The sequence below is a fragment of the Pagrus pagrus genome, assembly GCF_965226575.1.
Source record: "Pagrus pagrus genome assembly, chromosome: 13".
Lineage (NCBI taxonomy): Eukaryota > Metazoa > Chordata > Actinopteri > Spariformes > Sparidae > Pagrus > Pagrus pagrus.
In genome coordinates this window covers 26,869,053-26,888,671 of record NC_140197.1, presented here as the reverse complement: position 1 = coordinate 26,888,671, position 19,619 = coordinate 26,869,053, and the positions used below count along the sequence as shown (strand labels likewise).

At 39.2% G+C, this 19,619-nt stretch overlaps 1 protein-coding gene and 1 long non-coding RNA gene across 4 annotated transcripts in view; one reads left to right on the top strand and one right to left on the bottom strand.

Moving 5' to 3' along the window:
- Window positions 1–19,619, top strand: part of LOC311267679 — an 86,512-nt gene that overhangs the window by 3,426 nt on the left and 63,467 nt on the right. For all 3 annotated transcript variants that reach the window (XR_014623862.1, XR_014623863.1, XR_014623864.1), the window contains exon 3: window positions 1,285–1,359. This is a non-coding gene — a long non-coding RNA (uncharacterized lncRNA). The remainder of the gene's footprint in view (window positions 1–1,284; window positions 1,360–19,619) is intronic.
- LOC311267672 (myosin heavy chain, fast skeletal muscle-like) lies at window positions 7,978–19,426 on the bottom strand. The gene is made up of 40 exons (XM_084370866.1): window positions 19,310–19,426; window positions 18,973–19,195; window positions 18,578–18,721; window positions 18,309–18,465; window positions 18,169–18,196; window positions 17,680–17,791; window positions 17,499–17,591; window positions 17,346–17,409; window positions 17,135–17,233; window positions 16,940–17,043; window positions 16,718–16,856; window positions 16,435–16,553; window positions 16,185–16,334; window positions 15,927–16,097; window positions 15,514–15,820; window positions 15,009–15,085; window positions 14,839–14,926; window positions 14,633–14,750; window positions 14,392–14,515; window positions 14,160–14,296; window positions 13,764–14,019; window positions 13,330–13,572; window positions 13,067–13,243; window positions 12,762–12,907; window positions 12,562–12,652; window positions 12,059–12,448; window positions 11,802–11,928; window positions 11,596–11,714; window positions 11,084–11,280; window positions 10,813–10,996; window positions 10,542–10,707; window positions 10,243–10,367; window positions 9,812–10,120; window positions 9,513–9,716; window positions 9,297–9,422; window positions 8,999–9,169; window positions 8,757–8,861; window positions 8,587–8,682; window positions 8,318–8,449; window positions 7,978–8,099 (listed from the first exon to the last, which is right to left on the bottom strand). Exons 2-40 carry the CDS (start codon window positions 19,174–19,176, stop codon window positions 8,082–8,084), a joined length of 5,817 nt encoding a protein of 1,938 aa, XP_084226992.1. The 5' UTR covers window positions 19,177–19,195; window positions 19,310–19,426; the 3' UTR covers window positions 7,978–8,081.

Below are 19,619 nucleotides of genomic sequence, written 5' to 3'. Positions count from 1 at the left end.
TTACTGAACACTAAATAACAAGAGTGCAGAGCATGCTTTGTGAATTATTTGTTCCAATAAATGCAAAGACTTATTTTAAGATCGGATGTCAGTTGACACACTTTATGATGGGCAGTCGTGGTAGTTTCATTCTAAATGTCACAGTCAGTACTAAGTCTTAATGTTGGAGAAGCGTCAGAATGTCACAAGTGTACAGTTGCAGGGTACATGATGATGAATAAAAAACACTCCGGTCAGACTTTGTTGACTTAAATTAATGAATTTATTATGGTGCTGGCATCAGGAAGGAGACTCCACACATAGTCTCAGCTTGACAACAACAATTCCACCAGCATAGATATACCCACATAATAAGGCCATAAAGAGGAGCATGTAAGGCTCCTTTGAGGAAGGAAGGAAGGAAGGAAGAATACTTTATTTATCCCCAAAGGGCAGTTCAGTTTCTACAGTGGTTGTCACCGTCATGAAAAACATTCATACAACATTAATCATACATACATGGACATATTATAATAAATAAAACAGAGCTATCTTGTCTTCTTCTCTTAACACCAAAACCCAGTAAGGACCATTTACCAACAAGCATATCTAAAGAAATGTAGACACCCCAATGTCTATCATTTCTCACATCGAAGGTTGCAATGTCCCTTTTGAGCATGTCTCAGATATTTGATACAAAATTTACACTTCTGCTCTTTGTATGCTCCTGTAAATATCATTTCAGAAGAGTTGCCAACTCAGTTGCAGGACAATATAATCACAGATGTCAAAGCACTTATGACGGTATCATTGCCAATACCCACTTTGATTGCCCTTTGTGGGCAGAAGTGGCTTTTTATTTACCATCTCTCTAGATTACAAGGTATTACTGTGCTTAGATCACAAAGTACTACTGTGCTCTGTTTGACAGAGAAAGACGGATATATGTACAGAATGTATGCATCTGGATATGTTGGCAGCAGCAATAGTATGTTTATTTTTCAAATGTTTTCCTAATGTAGTGTTGCATATTTACTTCAACAAATCTACTCAATCAACTGTAATTTCTCTGGTAAAAAAATAAGCATGCTTATTAGATTTTCTGATACATATTCTGTATTCAAATGTTTGGGCTCAGTTACAACTCCTAGAAATATGGTTCACTTTCACCAGTTTTAGAAGATGTGTTGAACTTGTTTCTTATTGTTTTTAATGACTCCTTAGTTCTGGCCTTGATCATTGCTTTCTGCAGCTCACCATTAGTCTCACCCCTCAAAATCATCATAATTTTTCCTCTGTTTTCAGAGATGGAAGCATTTACACCCATGGGCTCTGTATTTCCAAGTTTGGACCCAAAATCACAACCCAGAGACCAGGCAGGTAAATTTAAAAAAAAAATTCCATCTGGTCAGAAACAGGCAAAATTCATCACTAGACAGGAGGATGAGGGTAAGTCAAACTTGTCCAGCTAGGGATCAGCCAAAGTAAAAAAAAACAGGCAGGGGTTCATACTGCCAAGAATTGGCTGGAAGGCCAGATCACTCAGGGGTACATAATATGATATGGTTGAGAATTAATGGGAATGGGCTGATACTGCACTGCAAGGCTTATGGGGAAGTGGGAACAGTTGTGCATGGGGGTCAGGTGATGGGGAATGGGGGGAATACAGGGGTTACAGCAGGGCAGAAGGGAGTGGCAGGATCTGAAATGATAAGAGAGGTAGTATATGGCAAGGGGGAGAACAGATGGAAAATGTGGAGCAAGAATCAGGATGACGCTCTGTTTTTATTTTTAGGTGCTTGTTGCTAACACAGGTGTAAGCATATTTCTTTTAGAAGAAGAAGAATCTTTATTGTCAGTTATCTTTACATGGAACATGCAAACACACCCGAAATTAGTCCTCTGCATTTAACCCATCACTAGCTACACATGGTAAGTGCACACACTGCAGACTAGGAGCAGTGGGCTGTCGTGTCAGGCGCCCGGGGAGCACATGGGGGGGTTTGGTGCCTTGCTCAAGGGCACCTCGGCAGTAACCCAGGAAGTGAACTGGCACCTCTTCAGCTACCAGTCCACTTCCATATTGTGGTCTGTAGCTGGACTTGAACTGGCCACCCTCCGGTCCCCAAGCCAAGTCAGTTAGTTAGTTAGTCCTTTACTACATTAGACATGGCCTTCATGGTTGCTTATATTCTTTTTTTCAGGATTGCTATGATAGGTTTACTATGGATTAGTTTGAGCTTCAGGGTTTGGATTTTAGTTACAGCTTTATCCAATGGTCTCTAAAGGTGTAGGGTAAGGTAGTCACTTCAGTTAAAAGGTCGGGTCAAAAGATACAAAGTAAACTCAACCCCAATGCTACATTCTAATTATTGAAGTAGTCTATTTGTAATTTTCATATGGTGGATCAAATAGCCTCAGTGCATCAGTGGAAATACAGTGTACAGTCTACAAATGTCCTCTCCTTTTGAGTGTGTGTAGGAGATGTGTTGGTATGCTGATAAAAGTTAGTAAAAGTAGAGGCAATTTTTCAGTCACCTTAGAAGGTAAAGGCACTTCACAGGAAAAGAGTTGTTAGGAGACCATGAGACATCCTTGGTAATATGAACTCTGAGGAAATTGAAGCTTGAAACCCAATCAGCATTATCTCTATTAATGTAGTTTTTTTTTGGTTGTTTTCTCTGGGTTGATGGTTGCTGGGTTAGTAGCAGAGCATTATGTTACTGGGTCCACATCCACTCTGAAAAACATAAAACACAACTAACTAAAACTATCTAAGCTCCATCATCTTATGCCAATTTAAAATTTTATTTCAATTAACTTGTTGTATAAATAACAATAAATATTTTTCTGGTCCTAATGAGGGTCGACATATATGGCTGTGCAATGTGGTATGAAACAATATCAGATTTTAAAAATGGCGTGTGTAAATTATCTGATGACGGTACATATTTTCCAAGAGGGTAAGGCGATATAGCCTGATCAAAATTGGAAGGGCATGGGGTCATTTGTCAGAATTAATCCACATGAGAAACTTCTAGTCTCCAGTGGTACCTCCAGGAAGATATTTATGTCTCCCTGGTTGTGTAATTTAGTCAGAAAGGCTTGATGTCTTTGCATTGCTAGCAACTGATATGGCCTGTGTTACTTTCAAGTTGTTAAAGTGGCTTGTGTGCAGCACAACTTGATCAGAACTGAATATAAGTATAAATACATGCAGTTCTGTTTATGTGGCAGGGTGTATATCATTCTGTGAATACAGTGCATAGTTTCTGGCAAATAATTTTAATTTATGGTTCTTAGCCATGCGTATCTTTTCAGAATGAGTGGGAGATGAAATATGTGGATGTATATGGATGATTTGATGCAGAAAATAAATGTTCAGTTGTGACGTTGTTGTTTTTCTTCCATACTGAGATATATTTTACTAAATGTATTTAGAAGTTAAAAAAATAAAAAAACAGGAAGTGTGAAATATGTTTTAACATTTATTGAACATTTACATTCTCAGGGGTTCATATTGTATGAACTCCCTGAAAAAGTCTCAGCTCAAATCACTCAGCCTCAGCTCCCTGGAAGGAAGAGCTAGTTAGTACTTTTAGGCAGTACTTATATGAATGTGTAATGGTGTGGCACCAGGATGTTTTATAGTGGATCCTCTGGGTCCTGTATGTTGGGGGGTGGGGCCTCCATGGATCAGACCTGCTCCAGCAGGTCTTATAGATGCTCGATCAGATTGGGATCTGGGGAATTTGGAGGCCTGGTCAACACCTTGAGCCCTTTATTGTGTTTCTCGAGCCTGAGCAGTGTTTGTGGTGTGTCAGGGCACATTGTCCTGCTGGGGGGCCGCTGCCATCGGGTTGTGTTGTTGTGATGAGGGGGTGTACTTGGTCCACAACAGTGTTTGGATGGGTAGTGTGTGTCAAGTGGCCTTCACATGAATGCCAGCACCCAAGGTTTCCCAGCAGAACCTCACATTGTGATGAGATGATCAATGTTATTCACGTCACCTGTCAGTGGTGTTAAAACTAAAATTCCTGTATTCCGACACAATATAAATACCTCCTACACAATCCTCAATGAATACCATTGTTAAAAGGTAATGTCAGTAACAATAAACTATAATTTTAGATATTAGACACCGTTGATATCCACAGTATTCCCAGTGTTTAAGTGCATTGGATAGTCTGTGAGTATTTGAAAATCAAGATTTAGTTAAAAAATTACTTGAATGAAATAATTTTAAGTTGGTACAGTTTATGTATTTATTTATATTTGTGTATTACTTTAAATTAAATAATTTTAAGTTGATACAGTTTATGTATTTATGTATTACTTTAAATAAATACAGATTATGGTAGGCATCTATGTCCCCTGTTAATTTTAATATCACAGTCAGTTATGGGTTTTCAAATTTGGAGAAGCATTAAGATGTCTGGTGTATAGTTACAGGACATGCAAAATACAGGCTGATGGTTTTTCCATTAACGCTGAGCTAGTGTTATATATCTCCTGGGAATGGACTTTAAGACGGATTGCCAACTCAGATAATTTAACACCAGAAATATGTTCCTCACAAATACCATTTGTATTTTGCTGTGAGGAAGGAAAATTACACAGTTTTACAGTGGAAATGTTTGATTTACTGACTGACTGACTGACAAGTAATTTACTGAAAGCAAAGTCTTGGATCATATCCAGGATCAACTTTCATATCCAAGTTTTACACAGACTTGGCTTATAAATTGCAATCTTACCAGCATCACGAGGTATTACCATGGTCAAAAATAAATCTAGCTAAGGGCGGGAGCAGTGATTCGTATTTGGCATAGAGGGAAGGATATATTTATAGGGCACATTTAGATATGTTGTTAACACCATGTTCCAAGTTTAAAGAGATTCATCATCTCAAATAATCTTTTCATTTCTCAAATGTATTATAATTAAGATAATAATGTCTGTAATGATGTCTGTGTAGGTAAGGTGAGGCCATTGCCAGGTATTTGTCAGGTACAATAAATTCTGCATGTTTATTGTAGTTGTCTGAGGATGGGTTGACTTGCTGAGAAAGTGCTGAGCTGACACATAGCATTTAAGCAGGAGTCACAACCAAAACCCGAAAATGACTGAGCTGTTCCACTGTGACATGTAAAGGGAAGACGGAAAGAGGGTCCTTTTTTTCCCAAAAGCGTGAATGCAAGTGCAAACTAGAAGCACACGCGTTTGATCACTGCACGTTTGGTAACCATCAGTGGTTTCACAATCCTGGCGTAGCATGGTACAACACTGAAGCAGAATACATCTATAAAAGAAGGAATAATAAGGCCGCTGGTGCCCCTTAATAATGGATAATCACACAAGATCTTCCATGGAGCGAGGTCACCACTTCAAGTATAACGTGCAATCGTCCTCATCCACTTATCAGTATCATTTGCTGAAAAATATGGCAGTGACTGTCATGAATGGCAAAAATTACATATGTGTGTGTGTGATCCTGGAAAAATGTGGTCCTGAAGACAACATTGTAGCAGCTTTGACTTTGCCAAAATTATGTACTATATGTGTGTGGACTGTGGACAGACTCTGTTGCTACGATAGTGTCACAACCGTGCAAGATACAGTCACGAAGCTTTACAGATGTGTAGTCTGCTGTCAAGTATTTTTATGACTCAGCCAGAGAAATATGGGTGCCACTGAAAGCTTTAATGGCAGGATAGTTTCAGGGCGGAGATCGCTCAAAAGGCACTTGGAGCTCAGATATCAATGATGAAGTACATTTTGCGGGTTAGAGCCATTTGATCAATTTATGAGACTTTTGAGACTATTAAGTTGGCTAATGCAAAACTAACTCATAAGTAACACAGGAGCTGTTTAGGGCCCCTTGAAATTTGAGTCTCTCAAGGCTTATTTTTATTTTCTCTAATAATGTCACCTGTACTAATGAATTGACTAAACCTTGACTTTTGAATATTCTGGCAGAGTGACAACACCAATTCTATTCACAACCTTTTCACTTCTAAGGTTGCCCTTTTGTTGTTAACATTGTAAACCATATGAAGAATATTTAATGACCACAAATTCATTGCATGCATCACTAATGTTAGAAATGTATTTTAAGAACATAATTATTTAAGTTGTTTTTGTTCGTTAGCCACATAATTGACTCAGAGGAAGCTTAAATGAAATTCCAAATATGTCACATTTTCTGAATCACCATATTTTGGATGGGTAGCATAGAATGTTGTCGGGATGCTGAAGCTGATATGGTTAGTGTTTAAAAATTGAAAAGCGTGACAAAGCAGAGGGGTTAAGGTTGTTTTGACTTCTCTTAGCTCGTTGTGCAGAAGTGAAAACATTGTTGTTGATTTTAGTGAAACACAAGTAATTGTGTATGAAAGTGGGCCCACCATTAATTTAAACATAGTAACATCTGTACCTGTATATAATGTTTTCCAACATCAGAATGTTTGTATTTAGATGTGAATCCGAACTCTGGTAAACTTTTATTATAGCACAACATGTTGTGTGTTTCAAATCCTGGCTTTAATTAAAGAACTGTCAACTTCTGAATCTCTATGTTTACCATACTTATATGGGTATGAGCTATGCTGTGAGGGAGATATCAGATTTTGACAGAGGCCTGTGTTATTTTCTTGATGACTCCCTAGGGTAAGGTTGTAGGCCTACAGCATGAGCAAAAATAGAAAGGCATCTGAAGGTCTGGCCTCATGTTTCAGTCCCATCAGTAAACGAATGACAGTAACTTCCAGAGAATATATGAATGGTTCATTTGCCTCCAGATATTTGCATATCCATTATTTATTTATTTATTTATTATTTATTGTTTTTTTTTTTTGGGGGGGGGGGATACTGTAAAAACTGGTATAAACTAACTGTTGGTTATTGATTTAAAGAATGCTTTTATCTGTTTATGCAAATGATCTCCTCAGTGTGGTGGTACATATGCGTAATACAGTATAGTTGACTGAATACTGTGATTCACAATAATTCAATTGTTCACATCAGTATGGGAGTTCTATGTTGTATCAGTGATTTAGATTTATGGTAGCGTACATGGACTGACTATGTAAAAAGTAAAAAATGTAAGGATTCTAACAGTCTTACATCTCTAACAGTTTTTAGTTAGCTCCTTGCTTGGACTATCCTGGATAGCAACTTTCATTGGATTTAGTCAGTTTTCCTTTTTTAGCACCAAGAGGATACCAGCTCTGAGTGAGAATACGGTTATGGGGAAGATACAGTGAAGCATGTGGTGTTATTGTTGCACTCATTATTGGATTTACCCAGTCAAGCATTGAAATAAAACTCAGTCTTTCATTATTTTACTGCTCTATCTGAATTATTGTTTTGATGATGCGACATTAATGGCAAGTAAGCGGTCAAAGTCAGCTGATTGGACCATCTTCAGCATGTTGATTACTCTAACTCAGTTCAAGCAAATACAGTTTTGAAATATTTGCAGTTCTGGTCGTTTTGCCCAATATGATGATATTCAAGGTCTGAGATTCATTAAAGGCATTCTATATCTATAAATAAAATATTTAATTCCATGTATGTATAATGCTGAACATATATTTGTTAATGGTTTAGTGATAAGTGTAGACAATACTTATTATCCAGCTGAGAATGAGAATTAATTGTGGTCCTGAAGCCTATATTTTGTCTCAGTAAAATGTGAAGGTACAAAATGGTGTTTTAAGTCTGAACCTGATGATGCTATAAAAGCACCTTTGGAGAACACTATGCAATAGTGCTCTCAAGACTTGACTGGACCTTGCCCTGTGGGTATGAACCATTATTATTATGAGGGAAAGAAAATGTTAATGTTGAACTGCAAGAGCTCCCCACCCAGCTAACCAAGCAGTCAACTGCCAAACAACCACACACATTCCAGCCAAGTAAACTGATGAAACTTTACCCAACTGCAGTATTGAACACTGCCTGAGATAAAAGAAAGAGTAAATACAACAGAGTATATATGAGATCATTAGGATAAAGTTTATTGACATTTTAGGAAGACAATTCAACAGTTAGTTCATATTTTATGCACTCTCTGTTGAAAGGCTCTAAAAGGGGGTCTCTTATTCAGCACTGTCAGACTAGAAAAAAGAAAGAAAAATAAAATTAATAAGCATGTATGACAAACATTTAAGCTATCTATCTAATGTAGTCATGAAAGTTAATTTTATGTGTGAATTTACAATATCAACATCTCTACACCACCTATGCAAGTAAATAAATAAAGTTATTAAAGATACATTTTTGCTAAAGTGCCCTCATAGTAATGTTTTGTAAAATATGACTACATAATAGTTACCTTTCCAGTGTCACGGCTCTTGACTCTCAGCTTGTTGACCTGGGACTCAGCGATGTCAGCGCGCTCCTGAGCTTCCTCAAGCTCATGCTGAACCTTCCTGAGCTTAGACATGTGGGTGTTGGCCTGCTCCTCCTGGGAAGGGATTGGAGTATGTTGTCCATTTTAATTTTAGTGTATATATACATATATATATATATGAGTTAGTTTTTTATGTCATTATCTACTTTTGGTACCTTCTCATATGTAAGCACATAAAACATTTGACTTACAGCCTCCTCAGCCTGTCTCTTGTAGGCCTTGACTTTAAGCTGCAGCTTGTCCACCAGATCCTGAAGTCTGTGCACATTCTTCTTGTCCTCCTCAGTCTACACAGATTAAGGTTTGTTACTGAAAGAATAGAGACTTACTTTGTACTGTTTTTTTGTGTAAAATGAATTACCTGGTATGTCAGCTCCTTCACTCTCCTCTCATATTTGCGTACTCCTTTTACAGCATCAGCTCCACGTCTCTGTTCGGATTCAACTTCAGCCTCAAGCTCACGTACCTGTAATGTGATGATAAATATTTCATCAAAAATTTTAGTACTGAGAAAAGCTGAATTTATTACAATATGCATTAAAAGTGCAATTTACATATTAAAACTCAAATATTATGAGCATGTAAAGCATATGCAGTTCATACCCTGGACTCCAGTTTCTGGAGCTGCTTCTTGCCACCCTTCATAGCGAGGTTCTCAGCCTCATCCAGACGGTGCTGGAGGTCCTTGACTGTGACTTCCAGGTTCTTCTTCATCCTCTCCAGGTGAGAACTGGTGTCCTGCTCCTTCTTCAGCTCCTCAGCCATCATGGCAGCCTGAAATGATGCACAGTTTAGAAATAGAATTCTTAGTTTGATATTAATGACAATAATGATAGATAATAATTAATGAAGTGTAATCAAGTATTTCTTGAAGCAGTATTTACATAAAAACAAGTCTCACATCAGTAATAGCCTTCTTGGCTTTATCTTCAGCATTTCTTGCTTCCTGAACAGCATCATCCACTTCACCTTGAACCTGGACGAGGTCAGACTCCAGCTTCTTCTTGGTGTTCATAAGACTGGTGTTCTGAATATTGACCAAGAATAGACAGTGTTTATTGGTATGTGCCTCACATCTTTGATTAGATACAATTCTTGTGAATTAAGAAAAACACACCTGAGAGTGAAGCAGTCCGACACGCTCACTAGCATCAACCAACTCCTGCTCAGCCACTTTGCGTCCTCTCTCTGTCTGGTCCAGAGCAGCTCTCAGCTCCTCGATCTCAGCCACCATCAGGCCATTTCTGCGCTCCACCATGGCAACCTGCTCCTTCATGTCTTCCTGTCCTCTGACAGCATCATCAAGGTGCAGTTGGGCATCCTGACATTGAACAGAGAAAAAGAAAGTTTACATAATTTCCATTTCATTTAAAACATTATTTTTTTTTTTACATCTAATAATCAAACAAATCTTACCTTGAGTTGTCCCTGGACATTCCTCAGTTGTTTCTGGGCCTCAGCAGACTGCCTGTTTGCATGGCTCAGCTGAATCTCCATCTCATTCAGGTCTCCCTCCATCTTCTTCTTGACTCTCAGGGCATCATTCCTGCTCCTGACCTCAGAATCAAGAGTGCTCTGCATGGAGTCAATCACCCTCTGGCTGTTCCTCTTGATCTGCTCCATCTCCTCATCCTTCTCTGCCAGCTTCCTGTCAACCTCACCTTTGATCTGGTTGAGCTCAAGCTGAACACGGAGAATTTTAGCCTCCTCATGCTCCAGTGTGCCCTTAAAAAGTCACAAACACAACAAAGGGTATTTTTGGCAGAAACAAATTCAAAGTGAATACATGGTTACATTTTAACCATGTATTTTATCATAGTGGTCCAATGACGTTAAAAAGATTTTACCTCAGCTTCCTCCAGTGCTGACTGAATTTCCGACTTCTCAGTCTCTACAGTCTTCTTGGATTTCTCCAGCTCATGGATACTCTTTCCAGTCTCACCAATCTGTTCAGTCAGGTCTGAGATCTCCTCTGTAGAGCAACCAAAGTCAAATATAGTTAGAACTATACATGCAGATTACATCTGGAAATCTGTGTTAGTGCTTTTACGATCAAATAATGCTCGCAGACTACACTACTAGAGGTCAAAGAAGAACCCTTACAATGACTATGATCGTTACATTAAATACAGCAAGATTGGCATACGCTGCAGGTTCTTGTTCTCTCTCTTCATGGTCTCCAGGTGATCCAGAGCCTCCTCATAAGAGTTCTTCATCTTGAACAGTTCAGTGCCAAGAGAACGAGCCTCCTTCTGAGCTCCTTCCAGCTCTGCCTGGCCCTCCTCATACTTCTGTTTCCATTCTGCAAGGACCTAGAATTGTACAGGTCAAAATATATTAATTAAATGACTATTTATTAATAAAGGTGCTTGTTTCTCGCTATAAAACTGGTGTTGATTACCAGTTCAACCATTTACCTTATCAAAGTTCCTCTGCTTCTTGTCAAGGTTGGCAGCCAGAGCATTGGCTCTCTCAACGTCAATCATGAGGTCCTCTACCTCACCCTGCAGCCTCTGCTTGGTCTTCTCCAAAGAGGCGCACTTGGAGTTCACAGCCTCAATGGACTCCTCAGCATCCTGCAAGCGCTGGGCAAGCTTTTTCCTGTAGCGAAGAGGAATTATTTGTGCTTAAGTGAACAAAGATAGCAAAAATGGATTTATTTGTGAAAAGGTAGAAAGGATTATATACTTGGACTCCTCCAGCTCCTCAGTGCGCTGGATAGCATCAGTCTCATATTTGGTTCTCCACTGAGCCACCTCACTGTTGGCCTTGGACATTCCTCTCTGCAGCTCAGCTTTGGCCTCCTGCTCCTCCTCAAACTGCTCTCTGAGCAGATCACAGTCATGGCGGGCGGACTGAACTGCATGGGCCAGGGCATTCTTGGCCTGTTGAACATGACAAAACATTAGTATCACACCTATGAAGTGGAAAAAGAAATACTAAATAAGTACTTTTTTTTAGGTTTAATCATTTTGATGTAGACATTTAGTTTTGAATCCTCAAGACTACTTCTGCATCAATCATATTTGCTACTCAGCATCATGTCATGCTGATGTTTCTTTTCATTATCCGGCAAAAGCAGAGCTTTGATCTTTTAAATCTTAATATTGTATTATGGTACATATTTTGAATGACTACATTTGAAAAAGAGAATATGCCCCCTGTTAAAATCTAATAACAGGGCATGTAAACTTGTTTACCTTGACTTCCTCCTCAACATGTCTCTTAAGCTCCTCAATCTGCTGAGTGAAGGCCTGTTTTCCTCTGGTCAGCTGGGAAACAAGAGCTTCTTTCTCTTCAAGCTGGCGGGCGGACTCACCTGAATGACAATGTATAAATGAGATTTTTTATTATCAAATTTCTCATTAATAACTTCCATCAGTAGTTTTTATTCCATGACACTCACCATTCTCTGTCAGCAGTCTTGCCTTTTGTCCATTAACGTCGTTCAGCTGGCGAACATTCTCATCATTTTTGGCTTTGAGCTCACTCAACTGGTCCTCAAGAGTTCTGCACATTTTTTCCAGGTTGCCCTATCAACAACAAAACATGATGTACGTTGAGTTTTTTTTTCTAAATTTAAAGCGGCCATATTCATTGGTTAGAGATCATGTTTCTGAGCATAACAAAGGCAAATACCTAATCTTTAAACAAACGACTCACTTTAGATTTAGCAACAGCCTCCATGTTGCTGGAGAGGTCATCAATCTCCATCTTGTACTCGCTCTTTTCCTTCTCCAGCTTCTGCTTGACACGCTGGAGGTTGTCGATCTGCTCTCCCAGCTCTGCAACACTGTCTGCCTGCTTCTTGCGGAGAGCTGATGCGGTAGCTTCATGCTGCAGGGTTGACTCTTCAAGATCACGGCGCAGCTTCTGGAACTCAGCTTCACGCTTCTTGTTCATCTCAATCTGAGCAGCTGTTGCTCCACCAGCCTCCTCGAGCCTCTCACTGATCTCCTCAAGCTCCCTGGAGAGGTCAGCTCTCTGCTTCTCAACCTTAGCCCGAGCAGCCCTCTCAGCCTCAATCTCTTCCTCCAGCTCCTCAATACGAGCCTACATTTGATGAAAGAAGGTTTATTGACTTGAATATAATTTGTTGTTTTTGATTTACCGAGTCTGATTTGCATGCGTATAACAGCGTATGTACTGTATGTTGGATATGTCACCTGGAGCTCCTTGATCTTCTTCTGAAGCTGAGCACCGAGAGACTGTTCATCCTCAATCTTGCTGAGGAGCTGGCTGGTTTCAAATTCTTTCCTTGATGAGGATACAAAGAAAGCTTTCACTGTCACAGTTTGTACTGTTGTTGGAGTGTAATGTTTGAGATGCTGAAAAGAGGATTAATAACCTAAATCAAAAACCTTACTTTTTGATTTTCTCATCAGATTGCTGTTTGTCATTTTCCAGATCCATTATGGATTCCTGGGCTAGTTTCAGATCTCCCTCAAGCTTCCTCTTGGCTCTCTCAAGGTCCATGCGGAGCTTCTTCTCTTGCTCCAGTGATCCCTCCAGCTATCACATGACAGTTAATGATAAATGATTTGGGGTATTCAAATGACAGTGTGTCAATACAAGTAGTATATATTATTCTGAATTTGTATCATGGAATGTCAATTAAAACACAAGCTACTTGACAATAGAAAGACACAATTGAAACAATTGTTTTCTTACATCGTCCACTTGCTGTTCCAGTTTTGTCTTGGCTTTGGTCAGAGTGTTGACTTTGTCTTCCTCTGCTTGGAGATCATCAAGTGTTTGCTGGTGGCTCTCTTGGAGGGCTTTCTTCTCCTTGGTTAACTTGGCAATAGACTCATCTTGAGATGCCATCTCCTCTGTCAGGTTTTTCACCTATGATGTGAAAGATGCATTATTTCCATCACATTATATTCATATGGTCTGTGTTTAAATGAATGTGGGTTTAAAATAATTCAAACCTTGTTTTCTGTGGCATGTTTCTCCTTCTCCACTTTAGCCAAAGTGAGCTCCAAGTCATCAATGTCTTTCTTCAGCTCAGAGCATTCGTCCTCCAGCTTCCTCTTCTTGGCAGTCAGTTCAGCATTGATTTCCTCTTCATCCTCCAGTCTCTCGGTTGTCTCTTTGAGTTTGGCCTCGAGTTGGATCTTGCTTTTAATGAGCCCTTCACATCTTTCCTCAGCATCAGAGAGGTTGTCGACTTCCTATTGTACATAATGAACATACAATAAGTTTAAAAGTTTGAAAAGATTGATATATTCTATGGTATTAGAAGTTAGTGAATGTATTTGGCCTCTTCTTATCTCACCTAGATATCTGAATAAATTTAAGCAACATGGTACAATTAGTGAAGTGGATATGTAATAGAATTACACTTCCTGGGTTTCCTACTTACTGCAGCCACTTGGAGTTGCAGGTCATTCTTCTCCTGCATCAGGGAAACCATCTTCTCCTCCAGTTCCTTCTTCTTGGCCAGGGCAGTAGCCAGGTCTGTTTTCATCTTATCATAGTTCTCCTTCATCTGCTGCAGCTCCTTCTCAGTCTCAGCACTCTTCAGGAGAGGCTTGATCTTGAAGTAGAGATTCATCCATGGCCAGTTCTTAACATTCATGAATGAACGGATGTTGTACTGGATTGAGTAGACAGATTCTCTGGAAAATGAGATTGATGTAGAAAGTGTCATTTCTTCTGAAACATTATTTTGCAGAACTTCTAAGTCTAACAATTGAAAAAATATATATCAACTACATAATTGGACAGTACAGTTTAGTGTACAGTAAAATAATCCTACCTCCTCTCCCACATCTTAACAAACTCCTTCCTCATGACATATCCTCTGCAGAGAGCCTGAGTCATGGTCACCAGGGCAGCCAGTTTCTCATCTCTCATCTCCTCCAGCTGACCCAGCAGACCAGCTTTGAAGAACACCTATATTGTCAAGTGGGGCAAATTAGTATTCAGTACATATGGTATAACAGGACAAATATACAAGTAGATCTGTAGTACTGTCTTTGAGGATGAACCTTTGTGTGTCCAAACTTGTACTGAGTGTGGTCCACATCAATGGAGCCCAGCAGCTTCTCTGAAGCTTTCTTGTTGTCAATGAACTGTCCCTCAGGGATGACACTGGCATTCAATACTTTGTATCTAAAAGAGAGGGTAATGTTGTTCCTTTTATCTTCCTCCCACTTTTTCTTGGTGTTTACCATCCTAATACCTCTACCAAAATCAACTTGACTTGCTTATAATGAAAACTGCAGTCACCTCTGCTTGAAGTCACCGTAGAGGATTCTGCTGGGGAAGCCCTTTCTGCAGATTCTGATGCCCTCCAGCACACCATTACACCTCAGCTGGTGGATGACCAAGAAGTTCTCCATAAGACCTGCACATTGCAAACTCATTGTATCAAAACATTTCTTTACATGACCATGTCACACACAGTGCACAAAACTGGATTATGCGCTTCTTACCTGGGGTCTTTGTTTCATTGGGAATCAGACAGCGGACAAAATGAGGGTGAGTGCTCCTCAAGTTGGTCATCAGCTTGCCCAAGTTCTCCTGTGGATGAGCATCACAGAATAATAGATCATCATTATTTTAAGATTGTAATTGTTTTCCAACAATATGAAACAATACATACCCTGAAAAGAGCAGACACAGTCTGGAAGGAACCACCCTTCTTCTTGCCACCTTTCTTGCCACCACCACCAGCAGCCTCTATTTTGCAAAACATTACATTTTATTAATAGTACCAAATAAAATTAATAATAATAATTATACACTGCAGTACGTGGTTTAAGTTTCCTTGTGTGTTGAATTTCTATTTTTCAATTTCAATTTCAATTTCACTTGGAATGTGGATTTCACTTTTTAAAATTTACCTAAATGAATATTTTACCACAGAGAAGTTACCTGTTTCTTACTCGCCAACTCAATTGAAACACACACACCGTTTTTTTACCTATCACTACTAAGTCAGTGCACTGCCTGTAACTTTCCAAACTCCACTTTTCAGTAAGCAGCCAATAGCTATGAAAAGAGATGGCAACAATGCTCACTATCTTCAACAGTAGAAAATAGGAGGTTAAAACATCTGTACTGGGTACACAGAGTTTCTGATAACTCTGCTCACTTTTATTTCTTACCATCAGCTCCAGGCATGGCTGCATACAACATGGCTAGCAGTTTGTTTGAAGCTTTCTGGTACAGCTGAACAACTGAGTCGTTCAAGGGGTCCTTGTTCTTGTCCAGCCAGCCAATGATATTGTATTCCACTGTACCAGCATAGTGAACCAGGGCGAAGTGAGCTTCAGCCTTGCCCTTTCCAGGCTTTGGCTTCTCAAAGGCCTTGGTCTTGCCAAGATGCTGATCATGCAGCTTGTTCTTGAAAGTTGTGTCAGAGGCCTTGGGGAACATGCACTCCTCTTCAAGGATGGAGAAGATGCCCATTGGCTGAGAAGAATTTACATTTCATGGTAAGAAAAAAAAATTAACTGAGGAAGCAAAGATCTGTACTTGAATCAAGAAATCTATCTGATTTAACAAAGTGACATGTTACCTTCTCGATAAGCTCAATGCAGGCAGCCAAGTCCATACCGAAGTCAATGAACTCCCATTGAATGCCTTCTTTCTTGTACTCCTCTTGCTCCAGGACAAACATGGTGTGGTTGAAGAACTGTTGCAGTTTCTCATTGGTGAAGTTGATGCAGAGTTGCTCCAAGCTGTTGAACTGTAGTTATAGAAAAACATTTAATTTCATGCCAAAATAAATTTGAACCTTTGAATTTTTCAGAAAGGTTGATTTTCCAAAACTTACATCAAAGATCTCAAATCCAGCGATATCCAACACTCCAATGAAGAACTGTCTTGCCTGCTTTGTGTCCAGCATCTCATTGATACGGATGACCATCCACAAGAACATTTTCTCATAGATGGATTTGCACAGAGCGCTGACAGAATTGTTGACCTAAATATGAGGATTTAAGAGTGTGGATTTATGAGTATGATATTTTTATTTGGAAATGTAAATATTTCCTTTTCCAAACACCAAACTTCTGTTTTATTACCTGTGGGACGGTCTGACCTTTGGTCACCATCTCATTTCCGACCTTGACTCTTGGGTAGCACAGAGCTTTCAGCATATCAGCTGAGTTCAGGCCCAGGAGGTAGGCGATTTTATCAGCCTCTGATGGAGGGAAAAAGAATAAGTTATATGAATGAATGACTATTTTGTTTGTTTGGTCATTAACGTGACCCATCCCTGATGGAATTATAAATACACACTGACTTGTGTAGTATCTTACACACCAGAAAGCTTGCATGATAAGAATGTATTATTTTAGAAATTACCCTCATTGCCATCTGGTTCAGCCTGCTCCTCACGCTGCTTCTGCTTGAATTTCATGCCGCCATGATGAATCACAGCTCCAGTCAGCTTGTAGATGCCCAATTTTTCCTCACCATTAAAGCCCAAGATGTCAATAGCAGTCTGCAGTGTTAATGAAGTAAAGTTATTGGTATGTGAAACATTTTCCCCTGTATACTATCTCTTTAACTAAATTGTTGTCTTACATCTGTTGCAATGAACTCCTCCACATCATCGATGCTTTTCACAGTGATTTCACCCTGACTGATCATTGGGTAGTCATAGGGGTTGGTGGTGATCAGAAGAGCCTCTAGAGAAGGACAGTAGAATTACATAGATACATTCGATGTTTTTTTCTGATATTGTTAAAAGTTTTATTTAAAATTGGTGTAGTAACATACCCAAGAGCTCAGGCTTGTGGCCAGTCATCAGCTGGTAGAAGATATGGTAGCTCCTCTCAGCAGACAATTGGAAGGTGACACGAGACTTCTCCAGCAGATCTAAGAAGAAGAAATTTAAATTGAAAACTTTTCTGTTTTACAGTTTATTGTAACTTTATCAGAGCTTAGATAATTTAAATGGATATTGATGAATACCACGGTTGCAACCTACATGTTTCAATATCAGCTGAAGATAGCTTGCCAGTAGTGCCAAAGTGGATCCTGATAAATTTACCCTAGACAGCCAGAACATTAATATCATCAGTTTTTTTGAAATTTTTTTTTGGGATGAAAAAAGTCTCAAGATATTTTCTCCAGTACTTACAAAACGAGAGGAGTTGTCATTCCTCACAGTCTTGGCATTACCATAAGCCTCCAACAGAGGGTTGGCTGCAACAATTTGGTCTTCAAGAGAGCCCTGCAAGAGAAGATTTGGATTACATGAACTATACATACAAATTAACTTTCCTTTGATGAACACTTTCATCTTACACAACCAATTTTACCTGAATTTTGCTAGTTTGTGCCTCAGCCTTCTTAGCTCCAATAGCTGCAATTGTTGCAAAGTACTGGATGACACGCTTGGTGTTGACAGTCTTTCCAGCACCGGATTCTCCACTGGGGTACAAGGGACATATTATCAAGAATTTGCTTCATTATCATTAAGTTAATAAAGTTATAGCACAATAGTGTGTTTTATCAAATCAAATCAAATCAAATTTTATTTGTATAGCCCAAATTCACAAATCACAGTTTGCCTCAGAGGGCTTTACAATCTGTACAGAGACGACACCCTCTGTCCTTCGACCCTCGATTCGAGTGAGGAAAAACTTGCCCCAAAAAAAAGGCCCTTTTAACAGGGAAAAAAAATGCGGAAGAAACCTCAGGGAGAGCCACAGAGGAGGGATCCCTCTCCCAGGACGGACAGACGTGCAATAGATGTCGCATGTACAGAGCAGATCAACGAGATCACAATGTATACGTTTTATACTCACGTAATCAGGATAGACTGGTTCTCACGATCTGAAACACAAACATGAATGCTTCATGTGAGTTTTCTTTTTCTTTTAATAAATATCAATGGAAGATTTTACCTCTGTGTGTTTAGATTCCAACACTGATATTTTTATCTTACCAGTGAGCATGAACTGATAGCCATTGTCAGAGATGGAGAAGATGTGGGGTGGAGCCTCAATCCTCTTCTTGCCTCTGTATGCTCCTACACATTGAGCATCATATACGGGAAGCCACTTATAGGGATTCACGACAACGCAAAACAACCCAGAGTAGGTCTGTATAGTAAAAAGCATAAACATAATGTGATTTTATTTAGATTTTGTTTGTTTTCCATTTAGGTACACATACTCTATACATATTTACATATACATTAGTGTGGAAACTCACGTAGATCATCCATGATGCATAACGCTCTTTGAGGTTATACAACACGCAAGGCTCATTGAGGTGGGTCATCATGGCCATGTCCTCAATTTTGTCATACTTGGGAGGGTTCCTGGGATGGATGTCATCCTCTTTTACTGTGATCGTCTGAACAGCAAATACAGTAAAACATATTTAACTAAGAAATAACTTCAAACAGAAAAGTTCATCACATGGATCACATTGTTGTTCACAGCGTCAGTTTGAGCTTGAAATACAATGAGAAAAACATAGTTCACTGAATGTTTTACCAAGATATTGTTTTAAATAAATGTTAATCCTATCCTTGTATATACAAGTTGTTTTAGATGGAAATCGATTGAGTAGTTTTGTTGAAAAAAGTAAAATGAATCACTTACCTTTCCACAGTCTGTATCCACCGTTGCTTTTCCACCCTCTCTCTTTACAAGTTTACCTTTGAGGTACATCTCCGTAGGCTCAGCCACAAAAAAGGCGGTTTTGGCATCAAAAGGAGTGGTTTGTGCCTCAATCCTCTCCTTCTCTGGCTTGCGGAGGTAGATGGCCGCTGGGCCATAGGCCTCCATCTCTGCATCTGTGCTCATGGTGGCACTTCAGTGGAGACTGAAAAGATGAAGTCCACAATAGTGTTAACATATTGACATGTCATAGCTATGGTCTTCTGCCCAGCAGACTGTGGAGATTTAAAGTTTTTTATGATGAAATTTTTTACCTCACCTGGTTCTGAAAACAACTGAGGAGTCTCTGGTGGAGTTTGGAGATTCTGTAAATAGATGATTAAACATAAGTACAATAACTTGTTTCAGATTGTTTTTCTAATTTCAAATATTTTCTTTGGAAATGTAGCCAATTAGAAAACAGATGAGGGTAAAGATGGCAAAATGTTTATAGACTTATAAAATATGCTCAAACTGTAATGAATTGAATCATTAAAGTCAAAGTCAATCATTAAACCATTAAAATACTCTTCCATCCCCTCAACTGCCCTCGCTACCAGAGGAATAGTATTGCTCTTAATGATCAACAA